Here is a 23,768-nt window from a genome sequence, read left to right as displayed (position 1 = left end):
TTTTTTAAACAGATAAAGCTTTACTTTGATGGTATTTATTCACCACTGGGATTTTTATTTCTTTTTGCTATATAAATTAAAAAGTCCCAAAATTTTGAAAAAAAGTGTTTTTCTTATAACATTTTACAAATAAATAATCTTTCTTCATAAATCTTGGCCAAAATGTATTCCGTTATCTTTTTAGTGCAAAAAAAAAATAAACCAAATTAGTTTATAACCAAAAATTATAATTTAAAAAAAAATTTGTTACATCTTTATTTTATTTTTTTTATATTATTTTTTTTTCTACATACTGTCACCCTAGCAGTACAGTGTCACCATGGTGACACTGTACTGCTTGTGGGGGGTGATGAAGATTTTTTTTTTTTTTTTACACTGATTGCTTTTACACCCATAAAGGCTGTAAAAGCAATCATTTCTCCTTCTCTCTGGCTGCATTCTTGCAGCCATTGAGAAATACTGTGTGAGCTGTGATTGGTCACAGCTTGTCACATGGTACAAGGCTGTTGTGAATTGCCCTGTACCATGTGATCTCTGTGATCATTCACAAATTTCACACGTAGTAAGCAATGATGTCAGAAGTGACATCTTGCTTACTATTCTGCATGTGATCACTGATTGGCCAATTGGGGATCACATGATCGGGACCTCACACAGAGGTCCCGTACGACGATCAGTGTTCCACTGTGTCCGGAGGACACAGCAGGCACCGGATCGCGGTGCTGTGCGCTCCCAGTCCAAAATGGCGGGCGCCGTTTAGAAATGGCACCCCACCCCTGCACTGCCACCGTCCGACAGTTTATATACAGCGGCCGGACAGCAAGTAGTTATGAAGTATAAGAACTTCACGCTCCAATCAGTCGACCGCTACAATTACGCCCTGGGGGCGGGGCCAAAGAGGGGTCAAGGCTGAGGCCTTTTCTTTCTTCTGTTACTATCCTGACTGATGGGAGTGCTGCGTCCTTAGACTTCTTCATACTTAGCAGATGCACTTAAGTGGAGCTACACAAAGCCTGCAAATAAGGATGAGTCCAGAGCTTTTTGATGGGCAAAGCTCCAACAGTTTCAGGTAGTACGGGAGCATGCCGCTAAGTCTCACTTCCCTCGCATTCCTTCTGACATCTCACTAAGATGGGCTGCCTCTCTGGCCAATAGGATCGTGCAAAAGGCAGGAAGGAGCTGGAAACATTGGCACAAGGTTTCAGAGGCAACCTCTTTAACCAATTCAATACCGGGCAATTTTACCCCTTCCTGCCCAGGCCAGTTTTCACGTTTCAGCGCTGTCACGATTTGAATGACAATTGCGTGGTCATGCAACATTGTACTCAAACTAAAATTTTATCATTTTCTTCACACAACTAGAGCTTTCTTTTGGTGGTATTTAATCACCGCTGGGGTTTTTATTTTTTGCTAAATTAACAAAAAAAGACCAAAAATTTTGAAAAAAACACGTTTTTCTTTGTTTCTGTTATAAATGTTTGCAAATAAATAATTGTTCTTCATACATTTAGGCCGAGATCTATTCTGCTACATGTCTTTGGTGAAAATAACCCAAATTAGGATGTATTATTTAGTTTGTAGGAAAGTTATAGAGTTCAAAAACTATGGTATAGATCTGAAAATTGATCAATCCTGAAGTACTGACAGCCAATCTAATTTCTTGAGGTCCAAGAATGTCAGAATAGTGCAGATATCCCCCCAAATGTCAGAACAGTACAGATATCCTCCAAATGTCAGGACAGTACAGATATCCCCCAAATGTCAGGACAGTACAGATATCCCCCAAATGTCAGGACAGTACAGATATCCCCCAAATGTCAGGACAGTACAGATATCCTCCAAATGTCAGGACGGTACAGATATCCTCCAAATGTCAGGACAGGAATCCCCCAAATGTCAGGACAGGACAGGAATCCCCCAAATGTCAGGACAGGACAGATATCCCCCAAATGTCAGGACAGTACAGATATCCCCCAAATATCAGAACAGGACAGATATCCCCCAAATGTCAGAACGGTACAGATATCCCCCAAATGTCAGGACGGTACAGATATCCCCCAAATGTCAGGACAGGACAGATATCCCCCAAATGTCAGGACAGGACAGATATCCCCCAAATGTCAGGACAGGACAGATATCCCCCAAATGTCAGAACGGTACAGATATCCCCCAAATGTCAGGACGGTACAGATATCCCCCAAATGTCAGGACGGTACAGATATCCCCCAAATGTCAGAACAGTACAGATATCCCCCAAATGTCAGAACAGTACAGATATCCCCCAAATGACCCCTTTTGCAGAGTAGACAGTCTGACGTACTTCATAAGAGGCATGGCGAGTTTTTTGAAGTTGTATTTTTTTTGTCATACTTTTTCGAAAAATGAAAAAATAAAAAAAAATTAGTTTCAGTATTTTTTTTTTTTTTTACATGCTGTCACCAGTGCAGTACAGCGTCGTCATATAACTGGCATGGCGGTGATCAGGGACACTGACTGGTGACAGTATGGGAAAAAAAAAATATTTTTTCTTTTTTTTTCTTTTTTTTAAGATTTTTTTTCATATTTCACTATGACCAAAGTCGTACAATGTTACCATAGTAACATTGTACTACTTTGGGGAAGTGATCAGTATTTTTTTTTTTTTTTTTACACATTTGCTTATAGCAAAGAATTACTTTGCTATAAGCAAGCATTTACCTGAATGACATCGATTCATTCAGGGTTTTTTTTTTTGTGCTTAGCTGTGATTTGGCCACAGCTAATCACATGACATGTGCATGTGATTAGCTGTGACCATTCACAGCTAGACACTAGTATACAATGGATGGCATGAATGAAGCCATCCATTGTATACAACTGTCATGTGACCTGCTGTGATTGGTCACAGCAGGTCACATGGTACCAGCAACGGGGGCCGATACTCAGATCTGTCATCGTCCGTGTCCGAGGTACACGGCCGGTGACAGATCGCGCCGCTGCGCGGCTCTGCAGGAGTGCTATCTGCGCATGTGCGGGAGGATGCCATATGGCGTCCGCCCGAAACGCTGAGGACATTTGCCAGCCGCCATTCGGCCATAGGGCGGGCGGCAAATGGTTTAAAGTACATCTAAAGTTTGGTTAAACTAGTGACTAACAAAGAAAAATATTATTTTGCTGTTGATGACCCAGTGGGGAGATTTCCTTGATTTCATTTGCAGAAAGTGAGCGAAAATCTCTCCAAAGTGAGGGAAATCCCTCTCTTGAATGTCTGTGGAACAGGTGTCTCCATTGGAAGATTTCCCTTCAATTCCTTTTCTGGGGAATGTCCACCGAGACAAACTAGAGAGAGTGAAACTCCCTAAAACTAACCCAAACAAATAAAAATGTGACACAGGTTCTAACCCAGTGTACACATCTGCCAGCACACCATGGATCTTCAAATACCACCCAAAGGTTTTATTGAAGAATGATCACGTCAACCCCTTCGGCCGGCATGTGATAAGTGCATACAGTGATCTAAAAAGTGCCATCCACCGATTAGAAGCAAGACATTTAGGATGTCATAAATCCGGCCAAAACCTCATAATAAACAGCATGCCATCGTTATCCACACTCATTAAAATTGATGCCATTCTTAGAGAAATAAAATGCCCAAGACTGCTGTAACACCAGCCAGTACTTTAGGAACATCCATGCAGGGCTGTGGAGTAAATCAGTGTCCATGATCTGCCTAATGCACTCAATGTGAGAAAAGAAGCTAGCGGGGCTCTGCGTCGCTGTTGCTAGGCAACTGGATCTATCAACCAATCAAAACAGAGCTACCCCATCCTTGCATGTGCACCGCGGATGGCCATAGCTCAGCAACCAAAGACTCAGGGCCGCCATCACCATAGCGACCAAGATGCTTTGCCAGAGCCAGCTCTCAGCTTAATACACGGGCTGTCAGACCGGAGAGGGTGTAAGAAAGTGTTAAAGGTGAAAGAGAGAACTGAGCAAATGTGCAGGTTCTAATCCTTCCACAGTCCATTAAAAAAAAAAAGGGGGCGGTGGACTTTTAATACATATGGGTTGTTTGATTCCATTTGCTTTTGCTTGAGCGGAGTTCTTCTTTAACCTTCTGAAATGTTTGCATTTGAAGTCGTAGTAGCAGCAGAACAAATCCAAACATTTATTATTTGACGTTAATTCCGACAAGATGGATGTAAATGAAAGCTGTGAAGTGAAAACAGGCGGAAGAACGGTGAGTGGGAAAGCAGCAATGGCCGTGTGTACACCAAGTTCCGTATAGATTTGTTTCCTGGACTCTATTAGTAATCATTTCAGCTGCCCGCTCGGCTCTACACACGGTGAACATGTGGTTGGGGAGCAGAGCTAAAATCCCTTCATCCTTCCATTCTTTGTGGAAAGCGGCCATTGCTGCCTCTCCCTGTTTTTGTATGAACTCCCAGCAGGCCGAGTTCCTTCATCATGGCTGGACACAGGATTCAGACATTTCTTTCCAAATTTCTCCCAACAGCCATGAAGCAGGCCCGCTTTGCTTGTTTCATTATTCTGTATCCGATCCCATGAAAATGTCCCCATTTTCCTTACCAGTTAACCTTTCCCTCCTGTATATAACAGCATAGCCGTGCTATTTCCCAGCATTGAGATGTCTGTGTTGTGCCGTGGTCTCCATCCTGTCATTGTGAAGTGAATGATGCCGTCTTTGTCTCTTCTGTGTTGCAATGAGTGGATTCTCTGTATTAACAGCTTTGACCTCCACTTTAGTTATAGATTTCTATTTTTTCTGTCTATACACGATGTATTAATGTGCTGCCTTTCCACATCGCATGCTAGCCCGGAGCAGCCGCATTCCCCGACCCAGCATGAGTCAGGGGTGCAGCCGCGACACCAGCCGTGAGAGCAGCCGTGACACAAGTCCCGCCAGGGGCTTTGCACCTCTCGGTGAGTACTGCCAGACTGCGAATCCTCCCCCCCCCCCCCCCCAAATCCTCATCCCTTACTATTCTCCCAAACAACCCTCCCCCCAAATCCTCATCCCTTACTATTCTCCCAAACAACCCTCCCCCCCCAAATCCTCATCCCTTACTGTTCTCCCAAACAACCCTCCCCCCAAATCCTCATCCCTTACTGTTCTCCCAAACAACCCTCCCCCCCAAATCCTCATCCCTTACTGTTCTCCCAAACAACCCCCCCCCCCCAAATCCTCATCCCTTACTATTCTTCCAAACAACCCTCTCCCCAAATCCTCATCCCTTACCGTTCTCCCAAACAACCCTCCCCCCCAAATCCTCATCCCTTACTATTCTCCCAAACAACCCTCCCCCCAAATCCTCATCCCTTACTGTTCTCTCCAAACAACCCTCCCCCCAAATCCTCATCCCTTACTGTTCTCCCAAACAACCCCCCCCCCCCCCCCAAATCCTCATCCCTTACTATTCTTCCAAACAACCCTCTCCCCCAAATCCTCATCCCTTACCGTTCTCCCAAACAACCCTCCCCCCAAATCCTCATCCCTTACTATTCTCCCAAACAACCCTCCCCCCAAATCCTCATCCCTTACTGTTCTCCCAAACAACCCTTCCCCCCAAATCCTCATCCCTTACTGTTCTCCCAAACAACCCTCCCCCCCAAATCCTCATCCCTTACTGTTCTCCCAAACAACCCTCCCCCCAAATCCTCATCCCTTACTGTTCTTCCAAACAACCCCCCCCCCCCCCCCAAATCCTCATCCCTTACTATTCTTCCAAACAACCCTCTCCCCAAATCCTCATCCCTTACTGTTCTCCCAAACAACCCTCCCCCCAAATCCTCATCCCTTACTGTTCTTCCAAACAACCCCCCCCCCCCCCAAATCCTCATCCCTTACTGTTCTCCCAAACAACCCTCCCCCCAAATCCTCATTTCTTACTATTCTCCAAAACAACCCTCCCCCAAATCCTCATCCCTTACTGTTCTCCCAAACAACCCTCCCCCCAAATCCTCATCCCTTACTGTTCTCCCAAACAACCCTTCCCCCCAAATCCTCATCCCTTACTGTTCTTCCAAACAACCCCCCCCCCCCCAAATCCTCATCCCTTACTGTTCTTCCAAACAACCCTCCCCCCAAATCCTCATCCCTTACTGTTCTTCCAAACAACCCTCCCCCCAAATCCTCATCCCTTACTGTTCTTCCAAACAACGCTCTCCCCCAAATCCTCATCCCTTACTGTTCTCCCAAACAACCCTCCCCCCAAATCCTCATCCCTTACTGTTCTTCCAAACAACCCTCCCCCCAAATCCTCATCCCTTACTGTTCTTCCAAACAACGCTCTCCCCCAAATCCTCATCCCTTACGGTTCTCCCAAACAACCCTCCCCCCAAATCCTCATCCCTTACTGTTCTCCAAAACAATTCTCCCCCCAAATCCTCATCCCTTACTGTTCTCCCAAACAACCCTCCCCCCAAATCCTCATCCCTTACTATTCTCCCAAACAACCCTCCCCCCAAATCCTCATCCCTTACTATTCTCCCAAACAACCCTCCCCCCCCAAATCCTCATCCCTTACCATTCTCCCAAACAACCCTCCCCCCCAAATCCTCATCCCTTACCATTCTCCCAAACAACCCTCCCCCCAAATCCTCATCCCTTACTATTCTCCCAAACAACCCTCCCCCCAAATCCTCATCCCTTACTATTCTGCCAAACAACCCTCCCCCCCCAAATCCTCATCCCTTACCATTCTCCCAAACAACCCTCCCCCCAAATCCTCATCCCTTACCATTCTCCCAAACAACCCCCCCCCCCCAAATCCTCATCCCTTACCATTCTCCCAAACAACCCTCCCCCCAAATCCTCATCCCTTACCATTCTCCCAAACAACCCTCCCCCCCAAATCCTCATCCCTTACCATTCTCCCAAACAACCCCCCCCCCCAAATCCTCATCCCTTACTGTTCTCCCAAACAACCCTCCCCCCAAATCCTCATCCCTTACTGTTCTCCCAAACAACCCTCCCCCCAAATCCTCATCCCTTACTATTCTCCCAAACAACCCTCCCCCCAAATCCTCATCCCTTACTATTCTCCCAAACAACCCTCCCCCCAAATCCTCATCCCTTACTGTTCTCCCAAACAACCCTCCCCCCCAAATCCTCATCCTTACTGTTCTCCCAAACAACCCTCCCCCCAAATCCTCATCCCTTACTGTTCTTCCAAACAACCCCCCCCCCCAAATCCTCATCCCTTACTGTTCTCCCAAACAACCCTCCCCCCAAATCCTCATCCCTTACTGTTCTTCCAAACAACCCCCCCCCCCCAAATCCTCATCCCTTACTATTCTTCCAAACAACCCTCCCCCCAAATCCTCATCCCTTACTGTTCTCCCAAACAACCCTCCCCCCAAATCCTCATCCCTTACTGTTCTCCCAAACAACCCTCCCCCCAAATCCTCATCCCTTACGGTTCTCCCAAACAACCCTCCCCCAAATCCTCATCCCTTACGGTTCTCCCAAACAACCCTCCCCCAAATCCTCATCCCTTACTGTTCTCCCAAACAATTCTCCCCCCAAATCCTCATCCCTTACTGTTCTCCCAAACAACCCTCCCCCCAAATCCTCATCCCTTACTATTCTCCCAAACAACCCTCCCCCCAAATCCTCATCCCTTACTATTCTCCCAAACAACCCTCCCCCCAAATCCTCATCCCTTACTATTCTCCCAAACAACCCTCCCCCCCAAATCCTCATCCCTTACCATTCTCCCAAACAACCCTCCCCCCAAATCCTCATCCCTTACTATTCTCCCAAACAACCCTCCCCCCAAATCCTCATCCCTTACTATTCTGCCAAACAACCCTCCCCCCCAAATCCTCATCCCTTACTATTCTCCCAAACAACCCTCCCCCCCAAATCCTCATCCCTTACCATTCTCCCAAACAACCCTCCCCCCAAATCCTCATCCCTTACCATTCTCCCAAACAACCCCCCCCCCCCAAATCCTCATCCCTTACTGTTCTCCCAAACAACCCTCCCCCCAAATCCTCACCCTTACTGTTCTCCCAAACAACCCTCCCCCCAAATCCTCATCCCTTACTATTCTCCCAAACAACCCTCCCCCCAAATCCTCATCCCTTACTATTCTCCCAAACAACCCTCCCCCCAAATCCTCATCCCTTACTGTTCTCCCAAACAACCCTCCCCCCCAAATCCTCATCCCTTACTGTTCTCCCAAACACCCTCCCCCCAAATCCTCATCCCTTACTGTTCTTCCAAACAACCCCCCCCCCCCAAATCCTCATCCCTTACTGTTCTCCCAAACAACCCTCCCCCCAAATCCTCATCCCTTACTGTTCTTCCAAACAACCCCCCCCCCCCCCAAATCCTCATCCCTTACTATTCTTCCAAACAACCCTCCCCCCAAATCCTCATCCCTTACTGTTCTCCCAAACAACCCTCCCCCCCAAATCCTCATTTCTTACTATTCTCCAAAACAACCCTCCCCCCAAATCCTCATCCCTTACTGTTCTAAACAACCCTCCCCCCAAATCCTCATCCCTTACTATTCTCCCAAACAACCCTCCCCCCAAATCCTCATCCCTTACTGTTCTCCCAAACAACCCTTCCCCCCAAATCCTCATCCCTTACTGTTCTTCCAAACAACCCTCCCCCCAAATCCTCATCCCTTACTGTTCTTCCAAACAACCCCCCCCCCAAATCCTCATCCCTTACTGTTCTTCCAAACAACCCTCCCCCCAAATCCTCATCCCTTACTGTTCTTCCAAACAACCCTCCCCCCAAATCCTCATCCCTTACTATTCTTCCAAACAACCCTCCCCCCAAATCCTCATCCCTTACTGTACTCCCAAACAACCCTCCCCCCAAATCCTCATCCCTTACTGTACTCCCAAACAACCCTCCCCCCAAATCCTCATCCCTTACTGTTCTTCCAAAACAACCCTCCCCCCAAATCCTCATCCCTTACTGTTCTCCCAAACAACCCTCCCCCCAAATCCTCATCCCTTACTGTTCTCCCAAACAACCCTCCCCCAAATCCTCATCCCTTACGTTCTCCCAAACAACCCCCCCCCCAAATCCTCATCCCTTACTGTTCTCCCAAACAATTCTCCCCCCAAATCCTCATCCCTTACTGTTCTCCCAAACAACCCTCCCCCCAAATCCTCATCCCTTACTGTTCTCCCAAACAACCCACCCCCCAAATCCTCATCCCTTACTATTCTCCCAAACAACCCTCCCCCCCAAATCCTCATCCCTTACTATTCTCCCAAACAACCCTCCCCCCCAAATCCCATCCCTTACCATTCTCCCAAACAACCCTCCCCCCAAATCCTCATCCCTTACTATTCTCCCAAACAACCCTCCCCCCAAATCCTCATCCCTTACTATTCTGCCAAACAACCCTCCCCCCCAAATCCTCATCCCTTACTATTCTCCCAAACAACCCTCCCCCCCAAATCCTCATCCCTTACTGTTCTCCCAAACAACCCCCCCCCCCAAATCCTCATCCCTTACTATTCTCCCAAACAACCCTCCCCCCAAATCCTCATCCCTTACTGTTCTCCCAAACAACCCTCCCCCCCCAAATCCTCATCCCTTACTATTCTCCCAAACAACCCTCCCCCCAAATCCTCATCCCTTACTGTTCTCCCAAACAACCCTCCTCCCAAATCCTCATCCCTTACTGTTCTCCCAAACAACCCTCCCCCCAAATCCTCATCCCTTACGGTTCTCCCAAACAACCCTCCCCCCAAATCCTCATCCCTTACTATTCTCCCAAACATCCCTCCCCCCAAATCCTCATCCCTTATTGTTCTCCCAAACAACCCTCCCCCCAAATCCCATCCCTTACTGTTCTCCCAAACAACCCTCCCCCCAAATCCTCATCCCTTACTGTTCTCCCAAACAACCCTCCCCCCAAATCCTCATCCCTTACTGTTCTCCCAAACAACCCTCCCCCCAAATCCTCATCCCTTACTGTTCTCCCAAACAACCCTCCCCCAAATCCTCATCCCTTACTATTCTCCCAAACAACCCTCCCCCCAAATCCTCATCCCTTATTGTTCTCCCAAACAACCCTCCCCCAAATCCTCATCCCTTACTGTTCTCCCAAACAACCCTCCCCCCAAATCCTCATCCCTTACTGTTCTCCCAAACAACCCTCCCCCCAAATCCTCATCCCTTACTGTTCTTCCAAACAACCCTCCCCCCAAATCCTCATCCCTTACTATTCTTCCAAACAACCCTCCCCCCAAATCCTCATCCCTTACTGTACTCCCAAACAACCCTCCCCCCAAATCCTCATCCCTTACTGTACTCCCAAACAACCCTCCCCCCAAATCCTCATCCCTTACTGTTCTTCCAAAACAACCCTCCCCCCAAATCCTCATCCCTTACTGTTCTCCCCAAACAACCCTCCCCCCAAATCCTCATCCCTTACTGTTCTCCCAAACAACCCTCCCCCAAATCCTCATCCCTTACGGTTCTCCCAAACAACCCCCCCCCCCAAATCCTCATCCCTTACTGTTCTCCCAAACAATTCTCCCCCAAATCCTCATCCCTTACTGTTCTCCCAAACAACCCTCCCCCCAAATCCTCATCCCTTACTGTTCTCCCAAACAACCCTCCCCCCAAATCCTCATCCCTTACTATTCTCCCAAACAACCCTCCCCCCCAAATCCTCATCCCTTACTATTCTCCCAAACAACCCTCCCCCCCAAATCCTCATCCCTTACCATTCTCCCAAACAACCCTCCCCCCAAATCCTCATCCCTTACTATTCTCCCAAACAACCCTCCCCCCAAATCCTCATCCCTTACTATTCTGCCAAACAACCCTCCCCCCCAAATCCTCATCCCTTACTATTCTCCCAAACAACCCTCCCCCCCAAATCCTCATCCCTTACTGTTCTCCCAAACAACCCCCCCCCCCCAAATCCTCATCCCTTACTATTCTCCCAAACAACCCTCCCCCCAAATCCTCATCCCTTACTGTTCTCCCAAACAACCCTCCCCCCCCAAATCCTCATCCCTTACTATTCTCCCAAACAACCCTCCCCCCAAATCCTCATCCCTTACTGTTCTCCCAAACAACCCTCCTCCCAAATCCTCATCCCTTACTGTTCTCCCAAACAACCCTCCCCCCAAATCCTCATCCCTTACGGTTCTCCCAAACAACCCTCCCCCCAAATCCTCATCCCTTACTATTCTCCCAAACAACCCTCCCCCCAAATCCTCATCCCTTATTGTTCTCCCAAACAACCCTCCCCCCAAATCCTCATCCCTTACTGTTCTCCCAAACAACCCTCCCCCCAAATCCTCATCCCTTACTGTTCTCCCAAACAACCCTCCCCCCAAATCCTCATCCCTTACTGTTCTCCCAAACAACCCTCCCCCCAAATCCTCATCCCTTACTGTTCTCCCAAACAACCCTCCCCCAAATCCTCATCCCTTACTATTCTCCCAAACAACCCTCCCCCCAAATCCTCATCCCTTATTGTTCTCCCAAACAACCCTCCCCCAAATCCTCATCCCTTACTGTTCTCCCAAACAACCCTCCCCCAAATCCTCATCCCTTACTGTTCTCCCAAACAACCTGACCCCTCCTTTCCCGCCAGGATGTTAGGGGAGCTGCAGGTCTTTTACTTTCCTAGAACAGTTCAGTGTATGCTCCTTCTCAGCACCAGTCATAGCCAGCCATTGGGTAAGTGCTGCTGATGGTCTGAGGAACCTGGTCCTCTGCAACCTCCAACTATCCTCTGGATGAGCTTAAATAGGTCCATGAGGTGATTGTAGCCATATTAGTGCATTTTCTATAGAAACAATTGAGTACTGACGTACTTTTTTTATTTGCACTAACATACAATTTTGAGGACAAGCTTTCGGGGAGTGTCCCCTTCTTCAAGGTGCAAGCAGTACTGCTCACAAAGTTTTAGCAGAATGTTAGAAGAGATGGGGATGAAAAAAAAATAAAGAGACTAGAGATAAGACATAGCAAGAGCAGGAGGAAGAGGCAAGTCCTCGAAACGCGTCAGCCTATTGGATGTCTACACACCCCATTACGGACTGTTACTCAGCGCGGTGTTGACCCAGCTGTTCTTTATGATGTGCCTTGACTTTATTGACGGTTGTGAGTACAACACCTATTTTATTTCTTATTAAACATTTTTTATGGTAATGCACTAGGCCTGTGCGCCCTCTTTGTTCTTTCCTCATTCAGTATATTTGGATTCCCCCGGTCTGTTGAGGGCAGCAAGGTGTGCATGTTCCAGGACATTCTTAACCACTTGCCTACCAGGCACTTATACCCCCTTATTTACCAGGCAAATTTTCAGCTTTCAGCGCTGCCGCACTTTGACAATTGCGCGGTCATGCAACATTGTACCCATGTGAAATTTTGATCATTTTTTTCTCACAAATAGAGCTTTCTTTTGGTGGTATTTAATCGCCGCTGGGCGCTTTACTTTTTGCGCTATAAATAAAAAAAGTGCAAAAAATTTGAAAAAAAAAAAAGTTTCTTTGTTTCTATTATAAAATTTTTCAAACAGGTAATTTTTCTCCTTCACTGATGTGCGTTGATGAGGCAGCACTGATGGGCACTGATAGGCGGCACTGATGGGCACTGATAGGCAGCACTAAAGGGCACTGATAGACAGCACTAATGAGGTGTCACGGATAGGCGGCACTAATATGCAGCACTGATAGGCGGCACTGATAGGTGACACTGATGATGGGTACTGATAGACGGCACTGACTGGCACCACTGCTGGGCACTGACTGGCGGCACTGACTGGCACAACCGCTGGACACACTGGCGGCACTGCTGGGCTGCACTGGTGGGTGGCACTGGTGGGCACACGTGGGTGGGCACACGTGGGTGGGCACAGGTGGGTGGCACTGGTGGGCACACGTGGCTGGGCACAGGTGGGTGGCACTGCTGGGCACAGGTAGGTGGCACTTCTGGGCACAGGTGGGTGCACTGCTGGGCACAGGTGGGTGATCTGCTGGGCACAGGTGGGCGGAGCTAGTGGGCGCACTGCTGGGCACAGGTGGGCGGAACTTGCGAGTGGCACTGCTGGGCACCGATCATCAGGGCACTGATGATCAGTGCCCTGATGATCGGTGCTGATCCTCGCTCTGACAACTGCCGGTTCTCGGCAGTACTTTCCTGACGATCTGACAGCGTGAGGAAAGTGCAGCCGAGAACCGGCACTCGCATTTCCCTCTGATCAGCGTGTCATTGGACACCGCTGATCACGTGGTAAAAGGCTGCTGTGATTGGCCTTTTACCACATCACGTGATCAGCTGTGTCCGTAGGACACAGTGATCACGGAGATCGCCGGGTGCGCGCAGGAGAGCGCGTTCTGGGAGGACGTCATATGACGTCAACTCAGAACTGGCCGGCCGCAGTGAAGCCGTCATTCGGCTATCTGCGGTCGGCAACTAGTTAATGTGGTTGCAGCATCGAGTCCATCCCCAAGCGCAGGAGCATTTGTGTTTACAGCAAGAGCAAAGACTGGGGGGGGGACACAACACTCACAGAGGGAGTCAATGCTTGAGGTGATAGTCATGAAACTGTTGGATAATGATTGAGGAATCCCATGACTCCCTCTGTGAGTGTTGTCCCCCCCCCCAGTCTTTGCTCTTGCTGTGTCTTATCTCTAGTCTCCCTTTTTTTTTTTTCATCCCCCACATCTCTTCTAACATTCTGCTAAAACTTTGTGAGTAGTACTGCTTGCACCTTGAAGAAGGGGACACTCCCCGAAAGCTTGTCCTCAAAATTGTATGTTAGTGCAAATAAAAAAAGTATCACGGACAGGACTCAATTGTTTCTGTCGAAAATGCACTAATACGGCTACAATCACCTCATGGACCTATTTAAGCTCATCCAGAGGATAGTTGGAGGTTGCAGAGGACCAGGTTCCTCAGACCTTCAGCGGCACTTACCCAATGGCTGGCTATGACTGGCGCTGAGAAGGAGCATACACTAAACTGTTCTAGGAAAGTAAAAGACCTGTAGGGGACACTCCCCGAAAGCTTGTCCTCAAAATTGTATGTTAGTGCAAATAAAAAAAGTATCACGGACAGGACTCAATTGTTTCAATAGGTTCATGAAAAATTCTTGGCACAGTGGTCTTCTTTTATTGGAAATTAAAAATACATTTAGTGAAATGTATACAATAAAAACTTCAGCGCAAAAAAACAAAAAACAGCCTCCTGTGTACACTAGTGCTGCTGACACGTGTTTCCACATACATGTATAGTGATATGTTCTATTAATGCCGCACATATATCTCCGTATACTGTACACAATCTACTAAGTGCATCAAAAAACATATAACGTAAACACTTGTGAATAATTATAATGACCACAACCTATAGTCCTTCATATGTGATATTATCCGTGCATACATAAAAACTTGTGCCAGACAGGTGCTCCTTTTTTCTTGTATCCACATATATTATTATTATTTATTACATGGAGTTTATATAGCGCCAAAGGGTTTGCTCAGCGCTGTACAATAGAGGGGGGGACAATACATGGCACAGTACAACGACAACAGACAACGTACGAGGGGTAAGAGGGCCCTACTCTTTCGAGCTTACAATCTAGGAGGGAGGGGGTAGTGGTACAGTAGGAAGTGGCTGAGGGGAATGAGGGGTGGGAGGAAAGAGGGAGAATGGCCGTTAGGTGAGGGTGGGGTAGGCTTCCCTGAAGAGATGGGTTTTGAGGGAGCGCCTGAATGTGAAGAGGGAAGGCGACAGTCTGATGGATTGGGGCAGTGAGTTCCAGAGGATGGGGGAGGGCCTGCAGAAGTCCTGCAGTCGTGCATGGGAGGAGGAGACCAGGGAGCAGGATAGAAGGAGGTCCTGTGAGGAGCGAAGGGTACGGGTAGGGCGGTACTTGGGGATCAGGTTGGTGAGGTAGTCAGGGGCAGTGTTGTGATTGGCTTTGAAGGTCAGGGTTAGGAGTTTAAATTTGATGCGTTGGGCAATCGGGATCCAGTGGAGGGAGAGGCAGAGGGGGGTGGCAGAGGTGGAGCGGGTGGTGAGGTGGATGAGTCTAGCCGCTGAGTTCAGGATGGTCTGGATGGTATTCTTATATGTGCTCCTCCACCAGAGACAACTATACTCTCACCTCCTTCTAGGACCCAAATTGCATAACAAAGTGCACTTACATTTAAAAGTGTTAAGTCCTGCTGGGACACCATAGTAAAAACGCCTATTAAATATTAAATCCAATGCCTTCAAGGAAATTCCAAGATGGCAGTTCGTAAACGTCTGGTTTTGCTACTTGACGTCATCGGCCCTCCCTACGCGTGACGTCACTTTCTCCTGAGGTAGTCACGTTTTTGCTGTGGTGCCCCAGCAGGGCACTTTTAAATGTGAGTGCACTTTGTTATTTTAATAAATTATACAGTATTTGAGTACTACACTGTCAAGCATTTCTGTTTACATATGCGGAGGATTTGTGGGATAAAGAAGGAAGCGAGATCATCTGCAGCAGAGTGAGGAGGGGAGTGGAGCTAGCAATACCTTATGACAAACAAAATGAAACCAGCGCTCAAGTCCCCATGGAGACCAAAGGATATCTCCGCTCTGAGGAAGGGGGTTCGCCTCCCGAAACGTGTCAGTTATCCCTATTAAGGGCACAGTATTGTATTGACTGTTATTGCGGACCACTTATCCTGCTTTTATTTCCTTTTGGTTTGTGAGTATATATCCATTTTTTACACAATACATTATTATTATTTTTATACAGTATTTATATAGCGCCAAAGGGTATGCTCAGCGCTGTACAGTTGCAAGGGGGACAGAACATGAGACAAGACAGTAACAATGAATACGTGGTGTACCGCGGTAATGCACGATGAGAGCGCGCCCTTGTCTGCAATACCTTATACCTACCCGGGTTAAAGGGAAAAGCGCTATTTGACCTATGAAATTTGGGTCATAGAAGGAGGTGAGAATATAACTGTCTCCGGTGGAGGAGCACATAGAAGAATATATGTGTATACAAGAAAAAAGGAGCACCTGTCTGGCACAAGTTTTTATATATGCACGGATATTATCACATATAAAGGACTAAAAGTTGTGGTCATTATAACATTCACAAGTGTTTGTTATATGTTTTTTGATGCACTTAGTAGATTGTGTACAGTATATGGAGATATATGCGTGGCACTAATATAAAATATCACTACATTTAGTGAAATTCCTGATTTCTGATCTAGCAATTATAAAAGAAGAACTCTAGGAAAAACAATGTGTGATTACAAAAAACAAACAATCATACCCACCTAGGTGGATGCAGCATCGATCCGATGCTGCATGTCCCACGCCGCCTGCAAGGCAGAAGTGAGCAATCAAAGACCGCTGATCTCTCCGTTCCCGGTCTTCAGTGAGCAAAGACTGTCAGTCACCAGCCCTCTGCTCTGTCCCTCCAGCACTCCGATGCTGCATGTCCCCCGCTGCCTCCAAGGCAGAAGTGAGCAATCAAAGACCGCTGATCTCTCCGTTCCCGGTCTTCAGTGAGCAAAGACTGTCAGTCACCAGCCCTCTGCTCTGTCCCTCCAGCGCTCCGATGCTGCATGTCCCCCGCTGCCTCCAAGGCAGAAGTGCGCAATCAAAGACCGCTGATCTCTCCATTCCCGGTCTTCAGTGAGCAAAGACTGTCAGTCACCAGCCCTCTGCTCTGTCCCTCCAGCGCTCACTGAAGCGGCGGGCTGTGGAGGAGGCAGGAGCAAGGGGCTGTGGAGGAGGCAGGAGCAAGGGGCTGTGGAGGAGGCAGGAGTAACGGGCTGTGGAGGAGGCAGGAGTAACGGGCTGTGGAGGAGGCAGGAGCGACACTGCGCTGAGAGGCTGAGCAAGCGGCCAGTCCAAGCATCTGGCTGGATCCCAGCTTTGTCAGGATCTCTCCGGTCCGGACTGGCGGTGTGACGTCCACCGACAATGGAGAGTTTTGGCACTACTTATCCTTTAAAATTTGGTGCCATGCAAGGAGATGTATGCCAGTTTCCAGATCTTTCCCTATCATTTACAATTTACTGGGTCACTGTGTGCCATTAGTATAGCTTTCGTTATACTCCCACGCTCTGAGAGAAGAGAGGTACAGCCCTCCTACACAGCAGCCTCTTTGCCTTCCCCTCCTCTCCCTCTGCCTGTGCACAGGAAACGTTGGATTTTGTGAATGGTCCATTGAGCAAGTGGAGAAGAGGGTGCAAACAGCACGACCGCTGCTGTGTAGGACTCCCATATCTTGGACATCGAAGTGGCAGAAGTATATCTGTACTATCTGCAATCAGTGAGACAGTAAATTGGAAAAAAAAAAAAAAATAGAGTTCTTGTTTAAATTCTCTGCAGACATTCCATACTGTTGTCTTGGTGTTTTTCTGTCACTGCTCCATGCATGTCTAAGGCCCCTTTCACACGCAGCAGATCCGCTTGCTCAGTTGGGGATCTGTGGATGACCGGTCTATGTCTGTTCCGCTTATTCAGAACAGACACAGCCAGCTGTCCTCTGTGGGCTTTCGGATGGAAACGGACCGCCTGTCGGTTTCCATCCGACTGTCATCCAGTCTGATCTGCCAGACGGAAGGGGAACAGATCCCCATCCGACTGTTTTTACCGGATCGGATGCAGGCGGATGTCAGCTGACACATGTCTTTTTACATCCACCGCACCATAGAGAGCAATGCAGAGTCCGATCGGGTCTGCTTGAGAAACGGACAGGTGGACCCGATTGGTTCGGCTCGTGTGAAATGGGCCTAAAGCATGTTGAGAGATCTGTGTTTTTTAATATGTGATACATTTAGGGTAACTTTAATTATGAAGTCTTGAGCCTCATATGAAGCTCTGTGATTAGTTCTGAATATTAGGAGAATAGGTTATGAGCTCCATAGAAGCACTGAGATTTACCTAGGTATCAGGAAGGTAAGTGGTAAAGGGCAGGAATTGGCAGTAGCTCATCCTTAAAAGTGTAACTTACCCATAATAATTTGTTAAAAAAATGTATTTAGCAAGCAAACTACAGTCCACATTAATAATTATGCTACCAAAATTAGTATGTGCTGTAAATTGCCTCCAGCATTACTCCTGTTTGTTCTTGCCGGTGGCGGCCATTTTGCTGAAGCCCTGAGCCCCTGTCTGCATAGGTAGTAGCACCACATTCCTTTCTCTGGCTCTGAGGCTCTGCAAAATAACCAGCTTCCAGGTTTATTGTCAATGCTTAATTGAAAAAGTTGATGTTAGAAGCCAATTGGCTACCAGGCACAACTGCACCAGATTCTGTGTGCTCCAGTTTTAGCAAATCTCCCCCATGTGTTTATGAAGCCCGGCTCTGTGCACCTGATTGCCATCATTTGGAGGGATGGCCGCATACTTTTGACCCTATAGTGTAATAATCCAGTTTATTATCAAAGATGAGACCTTCTGATGGCCAAAAGTAATAAGGATGACCGTTCCCAAGTATTCCTGTAATATAGGTTACCTAGTGGTTTTGATGATTATGTTGCAGACAATTCCCAGTCCAAAGCTTTTCTAGTTCTTTAGCTTCTAGGTCCTGAATAAAGCTGTCCATAGACTTTAGAGGGTAGTTGGAAGTGTAGGCATGATCTGCCAGCCCTCTAGTAGGGACTGTAGAGTTCTTCTTTAACATTTAGGCATGGCTCTGCTAAACTTGGTTGGGCAGGGACAAAAGAAGTTGGAAGAGGGTGGTTGCTGATAAAGCTGGCTTAACAGTGGAAGCAATAGCCTGTGGGGGGGGGGGGGGGGGGCAGGCTTTCCAGTCTGTTCTCTAAGCCAGTCTTTCTCAACCAGGGTGCTCGGACACCTTGGGGTGCCTTGGCAAAATTTCTACAAGTTGCCCAAAGCTGGTATACAAGCCAGCGGGTGGAACAAGCCTACCTTTTAGTTACGCAAAGCCACAGGTTTTCATTGTGCGCCATTACGACCTTCCGGCATCCTGACAACCAATGACGTCATCCGTTGATAAGGAGGATGTCCGCTGCCTACACAGCATCCTAGTTTGACCCTCCCCCGCCCCTCTCCATCAGTCCTGGGGTCACATTAGTTCAGTGATGGATAAAAATGGAGGGAGAAGAGAAACATTGGAACACTAGTCAGTACCAGTGTGAAAAAGTGTATTTGCTTTGGAAGAATAAATCACCTCTAATGTTGGGTGTCCTACATGTGTGGATGCTGCATTATATAAAACTATTGGAATAAAATGGGGTGCCCTTTTAAAATGGACAGTCTTGAGGCACCCCATTTTAGAATGGGGTTCCTTATAACTGTTCATTATTTTAAAGGGTGCCTCAGGACTGCCCATAATTTTAAAGGGCGCCTTGACTGAAAAAAGGTTGAGAAACACGGCTCTAAGCGCCCGAACAGTCAAGTCTTGTCAATGGGTAGTGAAGGAAGCACTTCACTGACTAAGGCGTTAAGTGCAGTACTACCTTTTTTTTACCAGCAGGGGTCAGGCTCTTCATTGCTGTGCAGTCTTTACTGCCTGCTTCTGGCTGCAGCCTATCATTGCCTCCCGCTGCAGCCAAGACTGAATCTTAGTTGATTGGGGATTTATGACCGCCGATGACTTTCAGACAGGAGGGAGTCTTATTGTTTCTTTTTTTTTTCTTTTTTTTTTTAAAGATATAAATGGTACCACAAAAATCTGTGTAATGATTGCGTTAACCTTTCCAGAATTCATTGAGTAGACTCAGGTGACAGTGTTCCCGTGACATTGAAAGTTTGAGTCGGTTTTGCCGTGAAGCTCACACTCTGATTTATGTCCCATTTTCACCTCCATGGGCCCCCAGTGGTCCCTGGTAATCTCAGGGTCATGTATGTACGCTTGTTGTGTCTTCATGTTTTCTGCGTGTTAACCCTGTGGGTCTTCTGCCATTCCTTCTTCTTGCAGCCTCTCGACGTCATTCCAGGTCCACTAGTGCGCTCTCCACTTCCGAGTCTGTGGGGCAGTCAGGTGAAGCTGCACTAACTGCATGACCACTTCATCTTCCATGTGCTTGTACTGCCTCCATCCAACCCATCCCCCCCCCGCCAGCATGGTGCATTCCCATCTCATGACATCATCTTTATGTCATCATGTGTCATTTTGTCAGCATAGTTTTATTTTTTTTACTTTTGTTTTAACCTTTTTTGTTATCAGCTTTAAGGCCAACTCCACCCCAACTAGTATATTATTTTTTTTTTGTGTGTGAGCACTAGTGGCTTCTTTTGTCTCTCGGAGACTCAAGTGATCTCTGTTGTTCCCAGAAGGCCATAGTGATAGGGTCACTATCTTTCAGCATAGAAAGCATGAAGGTAGAAAACCTTCAGCTTTTACAACCACTTTTAATGCATTCCTTGCATGAAGGTAAAAAATATTTTGGCATCGGTATTGGCCACTTTACACTTCCCTGAGCCCAGACTCGATCCAGCACTGTGCACATCTGCAGCTCTTTTCTCCCCTCACTTCCAGGTCTTCCTGGCTTTTGCCGACTCAGCAGCAGCCATTGGCTCCCACTGCTGTAAACCAGAGCCAGTGACAAGGGAGTGGGAGGCGGGGCCAAGTCAATGGACAAAGCAGTGGGGTTCAAGAGCGAGCCCACACGAGTATCTCCATGGGAAGAGACTTTCCATTGGGGGTACTTGGTGTAGGGGAGGAACCAGGAATGCCAGCAAGGGGTCCTGAGAAGAGCAGGTTCTGGACCACTCTATGCAATTCTGTTGTGCAGAGCAGGTAAGTATAGGAATATTTGGTATTAAAAAAAAAAAAAAATTCCTTTACAATCACTTGAAGAAAAATACAGCCAGATTCGAGAGGGATAGGCAAATGCTTGTGACATTTGTCCTACGAATTTTTTATACATTGACGCCTATGAGTCTTACCTGATAATAAATGCACGCTTAACAAGCTCATATCTTCTGTATATCTATTAGTGATGCACTGATACATTGGCCGCTGAAAATTATTGGCTGAAAATAGGGTTATCGGTGTTTTACAGATAATGCCGATTTCTTTTTTTTTTTGGTGGGTTTTGGGTTTTTTTGTGAAGGAAAAGTTTACCTTTCAGAACGTTACATCCATATTCAGGGTGTTACATGTAACATGTTAAGAAAGGACTGCCCCACACACCTCCCCGCTTCCCCAGCTTGCAGGGGATCTTCTCCTCCCACTAGCTGCCAACATTTTTTTAAAAAATGCAGCTGTACGGGCTCCTCCTGCCTGGCTGCATCACTTATTCACAGAATACCTTAGTGGCTGTTGGCTTGTAGTTCTCAATGAATTACCACGGCGCTGTGAGTGCTGTGTTAGTTCATTGATTGTTCCTATAAGAATACATCGGCTTGCTCATACATGATGTCCAGGCACACAGATGTACTGACAGGTCTGCAGGAGTCCTGAATGGCACCAGTGATCTGATTACAGGCTCCTGCAACAAAAAATAAATGCAAAAAATGTGCATTTATTTTTTATCAAAAGGTGAACTTATCCTTTAAATTATTGTGGATCATATACATCTATACACACACATTCGCTCACTTCTTTCTTTTTCTTTCTTCCTTCTTTCTTTCTTTCTTTCTTTCTTTCTTCCTTTCTTTCTTTCTTTCTTTCTTTCTTTCCCTTTTCTTTTCTTTCTTTTATTTCTTTCTTTTCCTTTCTTTTCTTTCTTTTCTTTCTTTCCCTTCTTTTCTTTCTTTCCCTTCTTTCCCTTCTTTCTTTCTCTTTCTTTCCCTTCTTTCTTTCTCTTTCTTTCTTTCTTTCTTTCTTTCTTTCTTTTTCTCTTTCTTTCTTTTTCTCTTTCTTTCTTTCTTTCTTTCTCTCTATCTTTCTTTCTTTCTCTCTATCTTTCTTTCTCTCTCTCTCTCTCTTTCTCTTTCTCTTTCTCTTTCTCTTTCTCTTTCTCTTTCTCTTTCTCTTTCTCTTTCTCTTTCTCTTTCTCTTTCTCTTTCTCTTTCCTTCTTTCTCTCTTTCTTTCTCTGTCTCTGTCTGTGTCTCTCTCTCTCTCTCTCTCTCTCTCTCTCTCTCTCTCTTTTTCTTTCTCTCTTTTTCTTTCTTTCTTTCTCTTTCTCTCTTTCTGTCTGTCTTTCTTTCTCTCCTTTCTTTCTTTCCCTCCCTCCTTTCTTTCTTTCCCTCCCTCCCTTTCTTTCTTTCCTTCCCTCCCTTCTTTTCTTTCTTTCTTTCTTTCTTTCTTTCTTTCTTTCTCTCCCTCCCTCCTTTCCTTCTTTCCTTCTTTCTTTTTCCAGTATAAGTTATTTTATGTTACTGGATACATATATAAAAATATATATATATTTTTTTCTTAAACACTGTCCACTGTTTCAGTTTTCGGCCAAGTGCATCCTGCATTTTTTGTGTAGAATTTTCATTTTGGTGCACCACTAATAGCTATATAAGGAGTACATGGTATTGAGCATTGTTAAATCTTTTTTCTCATTTATTAGTTTGGGTATAGTAGTTGAGGTGTGGATTGTATACCTACAAAGTATATATTTTTTTTTTCTTCCAATGTGTCCTTCACATGCGCAGACGAGCCCTGCGGCGTAGCTGCACATGTATGGGTTTTCCCGATCATATGCACACACGCATGGTTTCCCATGTTTGCACAAAGATGGCTATTAGGGAAGTCTCAATCCTTTGCTGTCTTTGCGAATGCACTGGAAATCACCTGCGAAGGTGCACATGTGGGAAAAGGCTCTTCCTGGGGGTGGTTCAGGTGGAGTCATCTGAAGGACAGATTAAAGATCCACTTTGGGCATAGATGGTGTTTTTTGGGGTTTTTTTATGGTCTGCCTATGAATGCCCTTACAAATGCTGTCAAGGAGAGTGCATGACCACAGTGAAGCCACAGAATGCCGATCTGACAGTCAAGGAATCTATGTAATGTAATTGTCATCTGCAAGAATTTGTCATTCATATTTGGTGTTTCCTGTTTGATGTGACAATTCTGAAGATACAATGTAACATTCAGGGAAGTGTAACATCTATTAAGATCCAAGGGAATCATCCTCATTTTGTATTGGTTTGTTTTGGTGGTGATGGACAATAGATTATTGTATGGACAAGACTTCCCTTTTACTTTTTTTTTTTTTTTTTTTTTCTCTCCATTTATTTGGTCATGTATATTTGGTTGTTTTGGATTTAATATTGCCGAAACTTTTGGCATGTTACTTTACAGCTGTGTTACTGCCCCCTAGTGACCAATCACAGTACGCATACAGACATTTATAATGAGCAGAGGCGGTGTTATTGATCCGGGGGCCAGTAATTCACACCCACTTCCCTGCTTTGTTTTTCAGTTGGATTATCCATCGCGTCTCTGCTTTCTTTTTTTTGCCATTCCTCTTCATTTTACTCTCATACAGGTGAAATAATTCTGTTAGACTCTAGGAGAGGCAAATGCCGCTTTGGTGCTTCAAGGGTTTCCTGACTTTGAATCTTCAGCTGCTGTTACATTAGAAGTCCCAGGATGCAATGTTTGTGTAGCAGCTGAATATTCGCAGAGTCTGCCTACTTTTGCTTTGTCAACACCCACATCTTTTCAGTGGATTTCCTGGGTTATATCCTGGAGACATCGGATGGGCAGAATGCCATTTGGGTAGACCCCATATTATAGTTGGTCTAAATTTGTGCTCTTTATCCAAGACCATCCACCCAAAGCTCAGAGGCCATAAGGAATAATCAGTAAGGATCACATCGGCAAGATGTTTCAAAAGCACTTGGGAACCACGGGGCACATCTGCAGGGATTTAGTACCAACACTTCACCTCTGCCATGCATGTTATTCCAGCAAAA

The 23,768-nt window shown here is 46.5% G+C and overlaps 1 protein-coding gene across 1 annotated transcript in view; it reads left to right on the top strand.

The window, feature by feature from the left end:
* The window catches only part of LOC149429047 (CLIP-associating protein 1-like), a gene marked incomplete at its 5' end in the record, with an annotated part of 158,285 nt that overhangs the window by 23,530 nt on the left and 110,987 nt on the right, over positions 1-23,768 (top strand). Inside the window, 2 exons of the mRNA XM_089666790.1 lie at positions 4,816-4,923; positions 19,890-19,952. Of these exons, the coding sequence (XP_089522916.1) occupies positions 4,816-4,923; positions 19,890-19,952 (171 nt within the window). The remainder of the gene's footprint in view (positions 1-4,815; positions 4,924-19,889; positions 19,953-23,768) is intronic.

The sequence above is a fragment of the Staurois parvus genome, unplaced genomic scaffold, assembly GCF_062004578.1.
Source record: "Staurois parvus isolate SC_StPar_1 unplaced genomic scaffold, SC_StPar_1.0 ptg002845l, whole genome shotgun sequence".
Classification (NCBI taxonomy): Eukaryota; Metazoa; Chordata; class Amphibia; order Anura; family Ranidae; genus Staurois; species Staurois parvus.
The sequence above is the reverse complement of the archived record's forward strand: the minus strand, read 5'-3'. Positions and strand labels throughout refer to the sequence as shown.